Source organism: Phaethon lepturus, unplaced genomic scaffold, assembly GCF_000687285.1.
Source record: "Phaethon lepturus isolate BGI_N335 unplaced genomic scaffold, ASM68728v1 scaffold13210, whole genome shotgun sequence".
NCBI classification, from domain to species: domain Eukaryota; kingdom Metazoa; phylum Chordata; class Aves; order Phaethontiformes; family Phaethontidae; genus Phaethon; species Phaethon lepturus.
The window spans coordinates 1-15,414 of NW_010509870.1; the positions used below are offsets into that span (position 1 = coordinate 1).

At 40.7% G+C, this 15,414-nt stretch overlaps 1 protein-coding gene across 1 annotated transcript; it reads left to right on the top strand.

The window, feature by feature from the left end:
* The first annotated feature begins 1,970 nt into the window (after positions 1-1,970).
* Positions 1,971-12,645, top strand: HMGXB4 (HMG box domain containing 4). The gene is made up of 11 exons (XM_010289384.1): positions 1,971-2,001; positions 2,565-2,713; positions 4,050-4,125; positions 5,048-5,984; positions 6,234-6,240; positions 7,431-7,512; positions 7,982-8,046; positions 8,340-8,445; positions 8,996-9,165; positions 10,363-10,485; positions 12,470-12,645. The coding sequence occupies exons 1-11, from the start codon at positions 1,971-1,973 to the stop codon at positions 12,512-12,514; spliced, it is 1,791 nt and encodes a 596-aa protein (XP_010287686.1). The 3' UTR covers positions 12,515-12,645.
* The last annotated feature ends 2,769 nt before the right edge of the window (positions 12,646-15,414 follow it).

Genomic DNA, 15,414 nt, shown 5'->3' on the forward strand with positions numbered 1-15,414 from the left:
GTCGCTGGGAGCGCCTGCGGGAAATGGGGCGAGGGAGCCCGGCCCCAGCCGCCGCCGCCTCCTCTCCGCTTCCACCCGCTGCGGTCTGTCGCCAGTGGGGTGAGCAGCTTCCCTTGCGAGACCGAAGTGCGAAGGTCCCGGTGGAGTGGAGTCCGCGGTTCTGCAGAAGAGCAACGCGCGGCCTTGTTCCCGCCAGCGTGCGCATTAAGGAACGGGAGACGTGAAGAGCAAGCTGCTCCACTGAGCCTGTGCGATTGCTTCTGTAGCCCAAGAATTTGAAGTAGGGGAACCTAATCAGGATTTATAGGACAAGACAAGTTGAGGATATGTTTTGTGTTTGCAGGGTTAGAGATCTAGGTTGTAAGCCCATTTGGGCATTGTCTGCCAACCTTTATACCTGCCAAACAGAGAAGATTTAAAAAAAGTAAAAGGTATGTGTGTAGCTATAAAAAAATTTTAGTTTGTCCAAGTCATCTATTCATGAATGTCTTCAGCTGTGTTTTGCTGAAGAGTATCTAGATTAGGCCCTTGTCCTCTGGAGCACAATGCTTTACTATCATGTGTGTTCCCACTGAAGTCTATATGACAACTGAACATCATGAAATGTTGACAAGATCTGGTTCAAGATGATCAGCCCATAAGTGGCAAGGTGCTCTTATTGCAAAGTGCTCTAGTGTGTGTGTATATATGCAATGCGCTTGTGGCATATGCATAAATTCTGCTGCACTTGCTACTGACAATGTCTAGTGGTCAGAATACTAACTTAAAACATTTTGTGGTGGATGGTTTCCCAAAACTTGAAGAAATAATATGTATTCCTATGAATTTAAACAGAAACATGACCTGTGTGCATGCAAGCTTGATTTAGTTGGGACTTCGTTGTTTCACTTAAGTAACAAGATAAATATGTAAATAAATAAAGTAAGAAGATAAATGTGTTCTACATTCTCAGCCTCAGCCAATTATTTATAAAGTTGAGGTACATGCAGGTATGCACAAGCATAAATTCCTAGTAACTTCAGTGTGGCAAGATCACAGATGAGAGCTAGAACGATCAAGCTGCATGGTCTTTGTGGTTGAATGTTTACAGATGTGTACACAAACACACAAAATCAGTTAGGTGCAATTGGTCTAATTGCTTATGAGCAGAAGATAAATCTTTTCATGCTGGTTGCTGACTGAAGAACAAAACCTGTTTACTGAGAGAACGAGAGTGCACCTATTCCGTAAGGGCACTGTCCTGCTATATGCCAGCAACTGTGGAACAGAATGACTCAAAGGCCTGAAACCTGGGGACTGACGGGTTGAGGCACTGCGAAAAGGAGTGCTGTCTTCCATTCCCTCTCACAGGCTGACATTCAGAATGGCTGCAGTGGTAGTGTTGGGAAACACATCAGAAGGATGCACACCTTCACTACAAAATGTGCAATCCTTTAGTTAAAAAGATTTGAAATAATTATTTTGTAGTACAATGATTCCTGCCTGGTTCCTTCTTTTCCGTCACTTCACCGGAGGCGCAAGGGTTTGGAATCTCTCTTTAAACATCCCACTCTCTGCTACAGTGGCTCCTGACAAAAAATGGCTTTGAAACAAGTTTGGGTGTAGTTTTGTGTGTCATGAAAATCAAACTAATCTGTCTTCTCGCCCTCTTTCCATCACCAGTGATTTGATGGAGGTTTTACAAGGAACAAGTTGTCTTTTATGTCTTTAAAATAATAGAAAAACAACCTCCAATTTAATTTAAAAAAAAATCTGTCAAGCCTGAAGGGTGAGCATGAACCAACCAACCTTTCCCACTGTCTTCCAGGGACTCTTCACTTAGTTCAGAGGAAGTTTCCCATTTTACATCGTGATTCTTCTTTATGGGAGGGTTATTTTCATTCTCTGTTTCTCAGACCTTTTCCTGTAGATGGGAACGGGGGAAGGAGCCCAGACGTGGCAACACATTCTCAGGCTCCTGCAGGACCACCATGGCTTATGATGACTCCAAGAAGAAAGAAGGTATGACTGCTTCATAATCTCAGAGGGAGTTGCCAAAAGAAAAGGGTACCCTCTGCAGCCCTTGCCAGGCCATGCAGTCAGAGTGGGAAAGGAAGCTAGTCTGCTGTGGAGCCCTTAAATTCAACCTGGCCAAGTTGCTAGAGGATCCCAAGCCCTTGACTTCCAGGTCACTTGAGAAAAATGGGTGGTATTTCCTAATGCAAACACCTTGATTGGAAACTCTGCCACTGCAGCCTTTCTTATCGCTGTCAGGTCAATGGAACAGGAGACCAGGGATAGGGGTGTGTTTAGTCATGGTAACATTTCTAGGTTCAGTTCTCTTTAGGAAGAAATATACAAGGGTTACAAATGAAATCTAGAGTGATTGTGTTACAGCATTAGAGCAGTGAGGCCCATCCCTGTGGTCAGAGAGTACACATTGTTATCTTTTAGGCCCCTGTGATTGTTGGGTTTTGTTCATCACTCTGTACCAACATCTTATTTTGTGCATAGTCCACATGTCTATCATTCCTTAATGGAGTATTTAATTTCTTCCTTTTTTTCCCATGTCACGAAACTCTTAGAGTTCCTAGAGAGTGACCGAAGTGGTGATGACTCGGGGCTGGCAACTGGCAGGATACAGCGAGAGAAAAAGCGCCCTTACAAGGATCTGCTGCAAGAGGAAGACGAGATAGCAACTCAGGTCAGGAAGCCCTCAGAGAAAAGGTTGAAGGTATAAGAATATGTGTAAAGCTAGTAATGGAATGGGATGGATGGGTTTCTTGTTCTTTTTTATATAGAAATGCATGTAGAAAACAGCAAGAGCAGCTAATTTGTTCTGTATTGTTCAGTAACTTTCCTGGGGAAAAGGAGGGTGTCAATCCCAATTGCAACTGATTCTGATTTTTCTGGCCTCAGAAAACAGGGTAGGAGGGTGCTATCCTAGTCTTGGTGTAGAGCCTTGCAAGTCATAAAATAGCATGAATAACTTCTTACTCAAAAAAAGTTTTAGAATTTATGGTTGTATAAATAGCCAGCAAAGCTATTTCAGCAAAGGATGAAGATAATGTTAACTGATGCGCTGTTGTCTTCCTGATTCTGCAGACAGCCTGAATCGATAGCTCTTGAGAGGTATGAACTTGCCCTATTCACCTCTTTGGGGCCTTAACTCTGAAATCATGTAGTGACAACTTAAGTTTCTTCAAAACTTTCCTCTTTGAGCTAAAATTTCTGCTGTTAGCTCAAAGGTGACTATCTTGTGATTGTTTTTAATTTTTTTTAATCTGGAAAAGAAGTTCTAGTTTAAAATTAAAATCTTCTACCATGCAGATGGAATTCTGTAGAGGAGCTTCATTTTCAGACCGTAAATTGGTCAAGAGACAAATAATAATTGGGTGACATGACATATTAAGGTCAATTTTTTGGCCCATAGTTTTAATTGTCACCTCTCTGTACGTCCTTTCACTTCTCAGCATATCAAACATGAACTGCTCACCTTCATTTTCAAGGCTTGACAGCCTATGCATGCTTAGTTGTTTCTTAGCTTTATTAAGAGGTAGATGTCTGTCTTTTATCAACTCATCAGCTGATCTTCAAGTGCTGGCTTTCATTGCCTGTTTCTTAACACTTTCAGATGTGCTTTTTCAAGTCTTCTTGTGTATTGCTCCTGTCAGTTGGAGGGAGCTCCCTATAGAGATCTGTCTTTCAATTTCCTTATAGCCCTCTTGTGCTGCAGTGCCTACAGAAAGCTTGATGCCAGTTAGGTGGCTGATGTGCTGAAACCAATCCCAACTAATACCATTTTTTGTGTTCTCCCACCTATCCAAACCATGCTTTTTGTCTCTTACCTTAAACCTCCACTGTGGGCTCTTGGGGACAGAGGTGTGTTTCCTCTTTGCTTGTTTTAGCACCTAGAACAATGATCCTGGTTCATACCTAGGGTTCCTTGATGTTACAGTAGTACAAATAACTTTTGATATCTCCTACAAATTACTCTCTACGTCAGTAATCCATGTGAATCTCATATTGTTTCCCTCTTGTTTTCAGCAACTTTTTTCTTCTTATTCTAGGACAGTGAGCATTTTCCAGGGACAGAACCTCACAAAAAGAAGAGAAAGCACTCCTCCGATGAGTTCTGCTACAGAGGTAAGATAGTAATCGGGCAGGGGAAGGAGCTAACAGATCCTGGCTGTGAGGAAAGGATGCTATTAAACCAGTGTCATCAAGCTTTGTGGTTAGCACTTTATGGGGGGAAAGTACATCAACCTGTTTTAGGACAAGTAATCAGAAACCTGATGCTGATCAGCACCAGACAGCAAAAGATTGGGGAATGATATTTCAGAGTCTAGCTTAACAAGTTGCCATTGTTGTGGGTAGAGATCTTCCAACCTCCTTTTCATTGACAAGTTGCCCTTCTGGCATTTGCATTTCTTTTTTCCCTATTGCATTACAAACTGTAATTTTATTTGCAGATAGCATTACTTTCTTTGAATTTATCAACATAGAATGCATCAGGGTGAAAAATAAATGCATTTGGGTTCAGTTTAAATACAGAAACATTATTCCCACAATTAATAAGCTGGCCAGAAGGTGACAATTCTGTTCATAAAAACCTAACAGATTAAAGATTTATTTTTGACCCAATGAAAAAAGAAAGCCAAGCTGAAATTTCATCAAAATCTGTTTTCAGAATGAAAAAGCTTGTATTTTCAATTCATTTGTCTCACCTTGGCTAAAAATGGCATGAAAACCTTGCAATTGAGATGTAATTTCAGGCTCAGTAAGATACATTTTAATCAAAATATGTTATTTCACAGTAGAATACAGACTTCGACAAAACTTCAAGAACTTACCTCCTCTGTATTTCTGCCTTAAATTATTTGACCAGCTTGGATGTTACAGCTCCTGAATTGTATCAGTAAGGCTGTGCTGAGCTGACTACAAGCTGCAGAGATGTAAATCTGTTAGCTGTAATCATAAGTCTTGCAGGATTCCCACTTCTTTGGGCTAGTGTAATGCTGTCTTTAAGGGTATCATCTTGATGTACATTTCTCTTTATCTTTTTCAGGTGTTTCGACTTTGGATCTACCATCAAAGAAGAAGAAAAAAGCAATTTCTAGCCCATCCTCAGCTGATACAACCATGGATTTACTCAAGGCTATCACCTCGCCTTTGGCCACAAGCTCAAAGTCTTCAAAGAAGACCTCTGAAAAACCATCTTATTCTTCTTCTGGCCATTCTGAAAGCAAAAAGGAGCACCACAAGAAGAAGCTGAGTGGGAGCAGTGGGGAGCACTCAGTGGACGATGGCAGCTTCCACAAATCTAAAAAAATGAAACCACTGTACGTGAACACAGAGACACTTACTCTTCGTGAACCTGATGGCTTGAAGATGAAGCTCATCCTTTCACCAAAAGAGAAAAGTAGTGCAGCAGATGATGATTCTTTCTCCCACTCTTCAGCACCAGCAGCTGCAAAGAAATCTTCAAAGAAATCAGCTCGAGAAGAGCAAGGCTCATTTCTTCTAGGTCATGAACTGCAAAGCTTCCTGAAGTCATCTCGGAAGAAGCACAAACCACCTCCGGACCCACATCCACCTTCTGAGAGTTTTGGTGCTGAATCCTCCATTTTTTCAGAGGGCCATGGGAGCGAGTATGAGATTTCAGGTATGGACCCGCCACCAGAATCTGGTTCCTCTTCTGGTGGGGAGTTGGAAGCTGGAGAGCTAGTGATAGATGACTCCTACCGGGAAATGAAGAAGAAGAAGAAGTCAAAAAAAAGTAAGAAAAAAAAAGACAAGGAGAAACACAGAGAGAAGAAGCACTCTAAGTCTAAAAAGAGTTCTGGGCATGCTCCTGTGGCAGTAGCAGAAGTAACAGTGTCACCACCACCTCCTCCCAGTACCCCCTATGTTTTTTCTCCACCTCCTTCTGCTGTTTTTCACTCAGATGGTCAAGGTGAGAAGAGGAGGAAAAAGGAAGACAAGGAGAAGGACAAAGCTGAGAAGTGGGAAAAGGAAAGAGAAAAGGAAAAGGAAAGAGAAAAGGAAAAGGAAAGAGAAAAGGAAAAGGAAAGAGAAAAGGAAAAGGAAAAAGAAAAGGAAAGAGAAAAAGAAAAGGAAAGAGAAAAAGAAAAGGAAAAGGAAAGAGAAAAGGAAAAGGAAAGAGAAAAGGAAAAAGAAAAAGAAAGAGAAAAGGAAAAAGAAAAGGAAAGAGAAAAGGAGAAAGAAAAGGAAAGAGAAAAAGAAAAGGAAAGAGAAAAAGTAAGGAAAAATTGGAGGGAAAATAGAATTTGGGTGATGGGTAACGGTGAATTAGTCACTCCCTTATAAAGGCATGTTAAATTGAAGCAGAAAGATAACTAATACCAGGATTGATGGTTTCACTGAAGCACGTCTGGAAAAATGTGTCAGCCGCTGTGATTTCTGTTTGTAGCAAAAGGAGTATTTATCATTCTGGTTTTGTGGCACAGGCAGTCTTTAGCCAATAGAGGTTCTTTGAAAAGCTTATGCTTAATTTGCTTGGTACAGGTTATGTACCAAACACAATTGCATCATTTCCCAAGGTAACCAGTTTTAGCTATTGGCAGGCAGACTTTTGGACTAGTGATCTAGTCCATCAGCACAGTTCCTGTAAAAAGAAATTGAGCTCTAATGTGAAAAACCCATTTACTCCTGTATTCAAATGAAATTGTAATTCCTAGAGAGTACCACATTCTCAGTTTTGTCCTGTACTCATAAACTCAGTTTTCCATGGTTTATCAAACTATGAGTAGGAGAAATGGTGGCTAGCGTATGAATGAGTTTACAGGTTATATAACTGTAGCTGTGTAACTAGATAAATGGGGAAAAGCAGTCTCTCTGTGTTTGGATAGACAAGAGTTGCTTTGTATCAGGAAATGGGCTGATGTAGCCCAAAGTCGTTCAGCCATTATTTAGTTCTATTTGGTAAGTTTTCTCTGATCATAGCTCGTCAACCATTTACGCTTCTGCTGTTGATGTACTTAACACTGTCTATTTTCCTGCCAATTTGAATTGTTTTGTAAGGATGCAAGGAATGGAACAAACATGATGAGGACTGAATTGTTTTGACAGATCTGCAATAGGTACTGTGAATAGTATGACAGAGAAATTTTTTTATTAAGTTTTAAAACTGAGATACAGTAACAGAGTCGTATGTTGATCCTGGATTTAGAATAGCAGGTGGTTGTAACTTATGAATGAAATGCATTGATAGAGTTGTTGCAAGATAAGCCTCGCACTAAGGCTAGTTCTGGCGGGTTCCTGTATAAACACTAAATTCAGCCAGAACATGTAAAACACTGCTTTTTTAGGCTCCTGATCTAAGCACCACATCTTGTCTTTAATTCTTCAATAAATGCCAAATTCTTATTAAATTTGAGTATGTCTCATCATAATTGAAAATCTTTGTTTCCTTTTCTTCTTTTGACTAGCCAAAGAAGAAAAACATGTCTGCCTATCAAGTGTTCTGTAAGGAATATCGTACAACTATTGTGTCTGAGCACCCTGGAATAGGTGAGAAAATAATTTAGCGTTCTCTTCTCTTGATTCTACGCCAGTTGGATCTGTTTCATACTAACCTCTTAATTTTGACAGAATGCAAAGAATCTGCCAATTTTCTTTGAATAACAGATGGCAAAGGGGACAGGAGTGGATTTCATTATTTGATTTCATTGCAATTTAGCCAAGCTGTGAACCTGGATAAAGAAATTGCTAGCTCTTTCTTTACTTAAAGGGTTACCTTCATTGTGTCACTTTCACGTATATAGACATATGACTTTATATTCCCAGTATCAGCTTTTTTCTTTTTAAACAGTAATGGAAATGCACACTGGCAGTCATTTTCAGGACAGAGTGGAGAATTCCAGTTGTGGAACAGGTTGCTTCCTAAATATCTATGTGTGGGCCAGTAAATTTCCTATGTTCTCTCCATGATCTTATGATTTCATTTATTTTAGACATTTTTCTTCTTTCCTTCTGTCAGATTTTGGAGAGCTAAGTAAAAAACTGGCAGAAGTGTGGAAGCAGCTACCTGAGAAGGATAAACTGGTGAGTGTGTGTGAGATGTTTTTGTAAAATGATTTCTGTAAACTAGGTGCTTAGGTCAGAACATGCTGGCAGCATTGCCACTATACCTTGAAAAATTCTACCTATGTCCCCAAAGCATGTAAAGATGGAAAGTATGGAAACCTTGCCCTTGCAATCGTAAAGAGCATCCATTTTCTTCTTGTGGTATTGCTTCACCAGTTAGCTATGTAACATCATTCTGCCTCCAGGTCCTGGCATCAGGTAACAGAATTACCTAATGTTATGAATCTCTTTTCATACCATGGTAACTGCAGATCTGGAAACAAAAAGCTCAGTATCTCCAGCACAAGCAGAATAAAGCAGAGGCCACCACTGTAAAGAGAAAGGCATCATCTTCAGATGGTGCACCAAAAATAAAAGGTAATTGTTGCACTTTATTTGCTCTGGTTCTTTTTTCTTGGACGGGGAAGATAGCGTAGCCTGCGGAATAAGGAGCAAAGGTCCTTTCCCACTTCACACCCCTACCTGCTTTCTCACAAGGCTTGACATTTAAATCATCATGTTACTCAAAAAACAATTTTTCTGTGAGAGCGAGAATGATGTCAGCATTTTTCAAAAAGATTTCCTTGTCTAATCTGTAGAATGGTATTGTTGTTAGCAGTTTAGGGATTGAAATGTAAAACAAGAAGAGGCAGCAGGGAAGTTCTAGTGGGATTAGTTTGCTGCCTGAGGAAAAAGGGTTGTTCTTGTCTTGTCATCTCTGTTTATCAAATCTCCCAGATTGCATTCAGCTAATGTAGATGATTTGTATATGTAGAAGGAAAAGCTTTGACTGCAAAGACCACAGGACCAGTCCACAGAATTATTTAAGCATTTTATGCCTTTGAGATTTGAACTTTACTAAGTAAATAGGCTTGTAAGTAAAAAAACGAAATAAGAGACTATGGAATTTTAATTTGTGTGTTTCCAGCTTCTCCAACAGGAGTGATTTCCCCTCATAAGAAATCCCCCACCAGCACCGTAGTGGTGTCTTCCTCACCAGCTAAAGTTCCTGAGACAGATCCTATTGATGTAGCTGCACACTTACAGTTACTGGGTGAATCTCTGAGCCTCATTGGACACAGACTGCAGGAAACAGAGGTGAGTCTGTAACCAGCAATGTCACAGTGATGTTGTGTCATCTACACACAGGATTGGAGGGGATTATTTTATTTTACTCAGAAGTTCAACCAGTGCTTTTCTGTTAGGAAGAGAATTGAGGGATGGTGTGTCATGTTTCTTTGATGCATTGCTCTTTGTTTTCAGTGAAATAAAAAGCCTTGTTTCTCAGTAAGCAGTAGGCATTAAAGACAGACAGGTCCTTTGCAACTCTAGGTCCTAGAGTTCAGCAAACTCTTCATTCTTTTCTTACTATATGTTCACCTTGGATCTGGTACTTCCTTGCTATCTTTGCCAGTCTCTGGTCCAGTTTCTGTTGGTGTCTCAAGCCTTCATAGAAAACCATCAGCCTTTACTGAGATGTTTTTTGCATGTCCTGTTGTTTTCTGGCAATATCATACTGCCAGTGCTTTTGGATAGGTGCTACTATTGTTTCAACTTACCTGGTAACGTAGAAGTTGTCATATTTTAATGGTTTCCTGCTGTTTGATGATAGTGATTCTATGCATGCACACACACAGCACTTTCAGAACTTGGCCCAGCCTGTAAGAAGAACACACATTTGCCTCAAATAAAATTGATTTTTACGGCTAGTGTGATCATCTCATCCCACTGTGCTTGCTTGTTTTATCAACAGTAAAGTAAATGTTCTTGCATTTTGTTCCTGATATGACCGATTACGGTCATTTTTCAAAGGAACAACCAGAGTAAAAACTCTCTCTTTACAGAAAGGCACACAATTTCCCTTTCCTCAAAGTAACACCAATGACTAAAGCATTTGTTACAGAATTAGCATTTTTCTAGTCTTTAATAATAAAACAACTATTGTCTTTAGGACTTGTGTAGTTAACAAAATAGATGGTACAAAATGGCAAAGAAAATTACATTACAAAAAATTGTGGAATTAGGTGTTTTATGCAACTGATAGCTTTCTGACCTTTTCTGTTGTTCCCTACTTTTTCCTACACCAGTATGTTGCCCACTGAATTTTTAAATTTTTTGAGCCAGCAGGCTCTCTGTGAAGCACATGGCACAGTTTTGTTACTGTGTAAATAATGAAAGTGGGCTAGAGGAGCTCAAGAGTGAAGATACTGTATCTGCATGAGATCAATACAGTTATGAAAGAACCATAATTTCCACTACTCATCCCTATCCAATTTTTTCTTTCCTTACTTCCAGGGAATGGTGGCTGTTTCAGGAAGTTTGTCAGTACTTCTAGATTCAATCATCTGTGCTTTGGGCCCGTTAGCGTGTCTGACCACACAACTACCTGAGTTGAATGGCTGCCCTAAGCACGTTTTGGTGAGTTCCTTGTGGTTATTTCCATTCTAGCACTGTTAATTTCAGTAGAATCCAGATAGAGTTGTTTGATCAATCAGTCTCATGATGTGATTAGAAACCCAGTGCAATAAGAAAATCGTCTTGGTCATAAACTTCTATAGAGAAATATTTCCTTGAAATTCCTTCAGATGCTACTGTTGTACAATATTGTGCAACTTTTTTCTCCCAGTGGCAACTGACCTAATATTTGTATCATTGATTGCAGTGTGTATAGGTCCTGTTTTAGTGACTGAATCAATCCATCTGAATCAAACAAAAGCGCCTGTGCATATACCACTATTTTTGAAAGTTCTAATTTTCCATAAAATTAAAAAGCACCTTCTAGCTGTTTTGTATCACACAATTATTTTTCTTTTAGTAGCATAAAAAATAACTTGTGACCTTAGGATTCCTAATGTGATTGAGTAGGGCCTTTTACATGTGGCTGTAACCTTCTCCCAGGAAAGAAAAATAGTCTCTGTTTTAAGGAACTGCATAACTACAGGTTCTTTTCCACTTTTTAAATGACAGTTAATATTGAGCCTCGATTTAGCAACAGCTTGTGGCATCTATGTAGCATAATGTGGACATAGATTAAGATGGCAGCAGCGTAAAAGGAAGCGGGAGCCATACCTCCAACAGAGGACATGAATAAAAGAGCGAAGGAGAAGAGCAGAAATTAAAAGTAAATCTATAGTCTGCAAAAGTTATGAGATTAAAAACAACTCTAGCAGAGCGAACAACAAAAATGGGATATGAATTGGCATGTTACAATAGGGCAGCCCAAACACTGATCATTCTGAGAACCATCTATTAACAATGACAACAAAGTTGACAGCTTAGGCTGTGAGCTCCGACAGACTGGCTGTCTGCACAAAAGCTGAGTCAGTGGGGTGTTCCCATCTTAAGCCATGGAAAAACATCATATGCTTTTTTTCCTTCTTGCTTGCCAAGTGCATTCAGAGCAGTGACACCACATGACTGATGGTGCGTGTATTGGAAACTTGATCAACTTATTGTTGCAAAGAGCAATGGAGTTTTAGGTGAACTAAGGCATTTACCCTTCACTTCTGAAAACTGGTATTCAGACTTGATAATAAATAAATTATTATGATTTTTACCACCAGATACATAACGACAGTGATGTTTTAAGACACGGAAAAAATTGACAGTGGTCGTGTTGTATGTAGAATGCAATTTATCTTTTCAGTCAGTAGGTGGCATTGTTAAATTCTAGAATCACAACTGGTGCAGATCCAGCACCTCTATCTTCAGCCGTTAAAAGGTGGTATTCCTAAGGCCGCCTTCAGCCACCCAGCCACAGGCTTGAGCTTACTGAAATACTGCATTTGAAGAAGACACAGATAATATACTGCTGGATCTTGTTTTCTGATGTGCACAAGAAGGACTTTTACTCTCAGAAGTCTATTACATTTTGCAAGGAAAACCGGAGGGCACTTCTTTTTCCCATCTGACACTCTACTAGTGGCTGTGTTTAAGCATTTTTCTCTTTACTTTTACACTACAGAATTTCGTAAGGGACTTGTGAGTGTAAAGTCAAGTTTTGGGTTTTTTTTGTAAGCTACAACTTTGATTGCTTTGCTCAAGTCCTTCATCACTGGTCTTCCTCTGGTTGATGTGATATGGTCGATGTGGCTTGTTCCAAATTCAGAGATAAAGTATGGGTTTTGTAAGGATGAGGTCACTTGAGGAAAGCCACAAGCATTTTCATTGTTTCCAGGCACTTACAAATACTGAGGCTGCCTTTATATTTAGTTAACTTACATTTCCAAAAATGTGAAAATAAACCTAGCAGTGGTGGTGGTGATGACTAGGCAACTTTGGTTGTCTCATCATATGATGACATGTAAGACAAGTGAACATGCTTAGTACCTTCATCTGTGTCATTTTTTAAGAATTTTGAGTCATTACCTGACACTGAGAAATACTGAATTTCTTTTCCCAGTCAAACACACTAGACAACATCGCCTACATCATGCCTGGACTTTGATGGGAACAGATCCTGGGATGTACTCAACCTCTGCGTAACTGACTTGTGTACCTATGCACTACACCGGCACTCCTGAAGGGTTCCATGTGTAGGGTTTTAAAGTTTTATATCTGTATAGTATATACATAGGATTATAACTATTTGACTTCTACTTTATGAAAAGTTGTGAAGTTAAGCTGAGAAAAACCGTTTTGTGTTGGTGGGTAAAATGTCCTCCAATTGGAAAGTATTTTGTATGAAGAATTCAGAAAGCTTTTGACATACTCGCCTTAAATTCAGATCCTTTAGTGGGGGAAGCAGCCAGAGAATGGACTTCTCGATATAAAGAAAAAAATGTCACCATAAGAGGGGTCATTGAAACAGGTGGCCCAGAGAGGTTGTCGACTCTCCATCCTTGATGATACTCAAAAACTGAATGAGCAGCCTGCTCTAGTTGGACTTTCTTTAAGCACGGGGATAGACCAAATGACCTCCTGATACCCCTTCCAGCATAAAGTATTCTGATATTCTGTGAGCAGGTAGAGTTGATAATATATTTTGGACAAAGGAATAGAACTAACTCTTCACTAGCCCTATTTCTAACTGGTTTTCAGTTTAAAATTTACTGCTTGAGGGGAAAGATGGATAGTTGATCAAAGATACAGAGGTCTTTGCCTCTTGGTCACTTCTTCCAACTCCCCTCTTCAGTCAGAAATAACTGAAAGTTGTCAGCGTCTGCTGGCTGGCCTGGTAGCTGGCATTTGAAGTGGAAGATGACAACGAGTTTAATCTTTTCTTGGGGACTTGCACCCAAATCATCATTAGCACGATATATCAACCAACTTCATTGGCTTGAGAGGATGAACCTCCTGCTGATTTTTCCAGGGCATGATCAGCCTGCTTTGATGGAGAGGAGCGTGGAAGCAGATGGGAAAAACTTGGATTGCTTCAGCCCATCTTGCACCTCTTTTGTGAACCGTGGTTTCTGAGATCGCTCATCCCCCATCTTTTCCACCAGCAGTATTGAAAGAGCCATGGTGCTGCTGTCAGGCAGTGACTAATGACCAGTTTGAAGCAGTTATGGCCAAGTAAGGCACATGTGGGTTGATAAGACCAATTCCCCTTCCTTCCAGCCACATACTTGGTGTTTGGTTTTCTGCTCCTGTAGAAGAGGAGCCTGAGGAGAGCACTTGATTCTCATATAGGCTTTTGTGTGTCTGTATGTACTTGTATGTGGTGTTCATATCATATGTATTTAACTTTTACCAATATCTGTAACAGATTTTAATTTATCCTGTATATTTCTCTGTGTGTGTGCGTATATATATATATATACATAATTTAAAAGCAAAAATCCCTCCCTCCACCAACTGTGTGGAAAATAGGAAGCAAGTTTGCCTCACCCCACTTCCTGCAGGAGTCGGCTATATGTGCAGTAGTAAGCATTGGCATTGCATGGGGAAGCACCAGAAGATTTTAAGTGTTTGTAGAAACAGGCTATCTTGTGAAGGTAGATAGAACAACTGAGATATAATTTGACTCTAGCCTTTCCAGCCTTAGAACATAAAAGTTTTAAAATGACAGAAGAGAACTTTTTTACTTCCAATCTGAAGTCTAGTTGCCGTTTTTCAGGGCAGTTGAAAGGGAGCAGTCCTGCATTGTGGCTGAGCCCCAAATCACATTTAGGTTAAATCCTCGGGTGAGCAGGAGGGTTTTTCTCCCCATTCCTTTTTACTATGTATTCCCCAGCTGTGTCTGTACAAGGCAGCCTGTCTCTTAGGGAGCTTTTCTCAGTGCAGTGTTAGGTTTTCTGGGTCAGTTAGTGGAGGAGGCAGAAGGTTCTCAGACTACTGTACAAGTTCTCAACGCAAGCCTCACACCACAGCATACATGTTTTAACAATATATGACTAATCCCAGTGAGCCTTGCATTGGGAAGGGCCCAGGAGGGCGGGCAGTCTGATCCTGCTTGGGATCCTGGCCCGTACTAAAGCATCTGCTGTTGGGAGGGGCATGAAATCACTGGCTCTTTCCAGCCCTTAGAGCATTGTGGCGAAGCGGTAGATCTGCTCTCTAAGGAACAGAAGGGGATCAGCTTTAGCTTTGTTGTCTGTGCAATGGAAAACTCTTGAAGAGTTTGAAACACACACACAACCCTGGTGTATTGTATTTTTATTTTAAATTTGTACACTTTGTATAATCTGTATCTTGTGGTATTTGGTACTAGAGGGAAAACTTTGGCAAGACTTAGTGGGTTTTATATTTTTGTTATTTCCTTGCTGTTTGATCCAGATTACATCACAATTATACAAAGAAACTTTTTTGTACTGTACTTACAATATAATTGTTTTTTAACGTTTGGAGTATTGTCACTCATTTCTGGCATGCATTGTCTTCTGCAACCCTTGTTATGATTAGCATTTAGTGTTTCTCAGCGAAACCCATCCAACGTTAAACAACTCGCTCAGTTTGCAGGCAAAGCTACACTGTTCCCAGTAGCACAGTTCACCCAAAACATCGCTCAAAACCTGCTGCCCATTTGGGGACCTTTCTGAGGGGAGACACGCCATCGAGCACCGTCAGTAGCATCGGGGCGTTTCTCTTCCTCGCCACCCGACTTCGATTCAGGTTGGTGGCATTAAGGTGCAAAAGGTACAAGGGCTCGAGGCGAGCGCGTTAATGTGGGACGTCAGGCGGTCGGTGGCGGTTTGCACTGGTTATTAACACCTCCCCGTTTCCAGAGCCTGAGCGTTGGTCGATGGTAGCGGCGGCTCGGGCAGAGCGAATGCTCAGGCCGGGAGGGTGCTGCAGAGCTCGGCACCTGCCTAACCAGCCCCACGCAGGGCTACGGAAGACCAGGAAGCTCGCTCTCCACGGGCTGCCGTGTGTTTGGGCGTCAGCCCCGGCTGGCGGCTTTTCTGC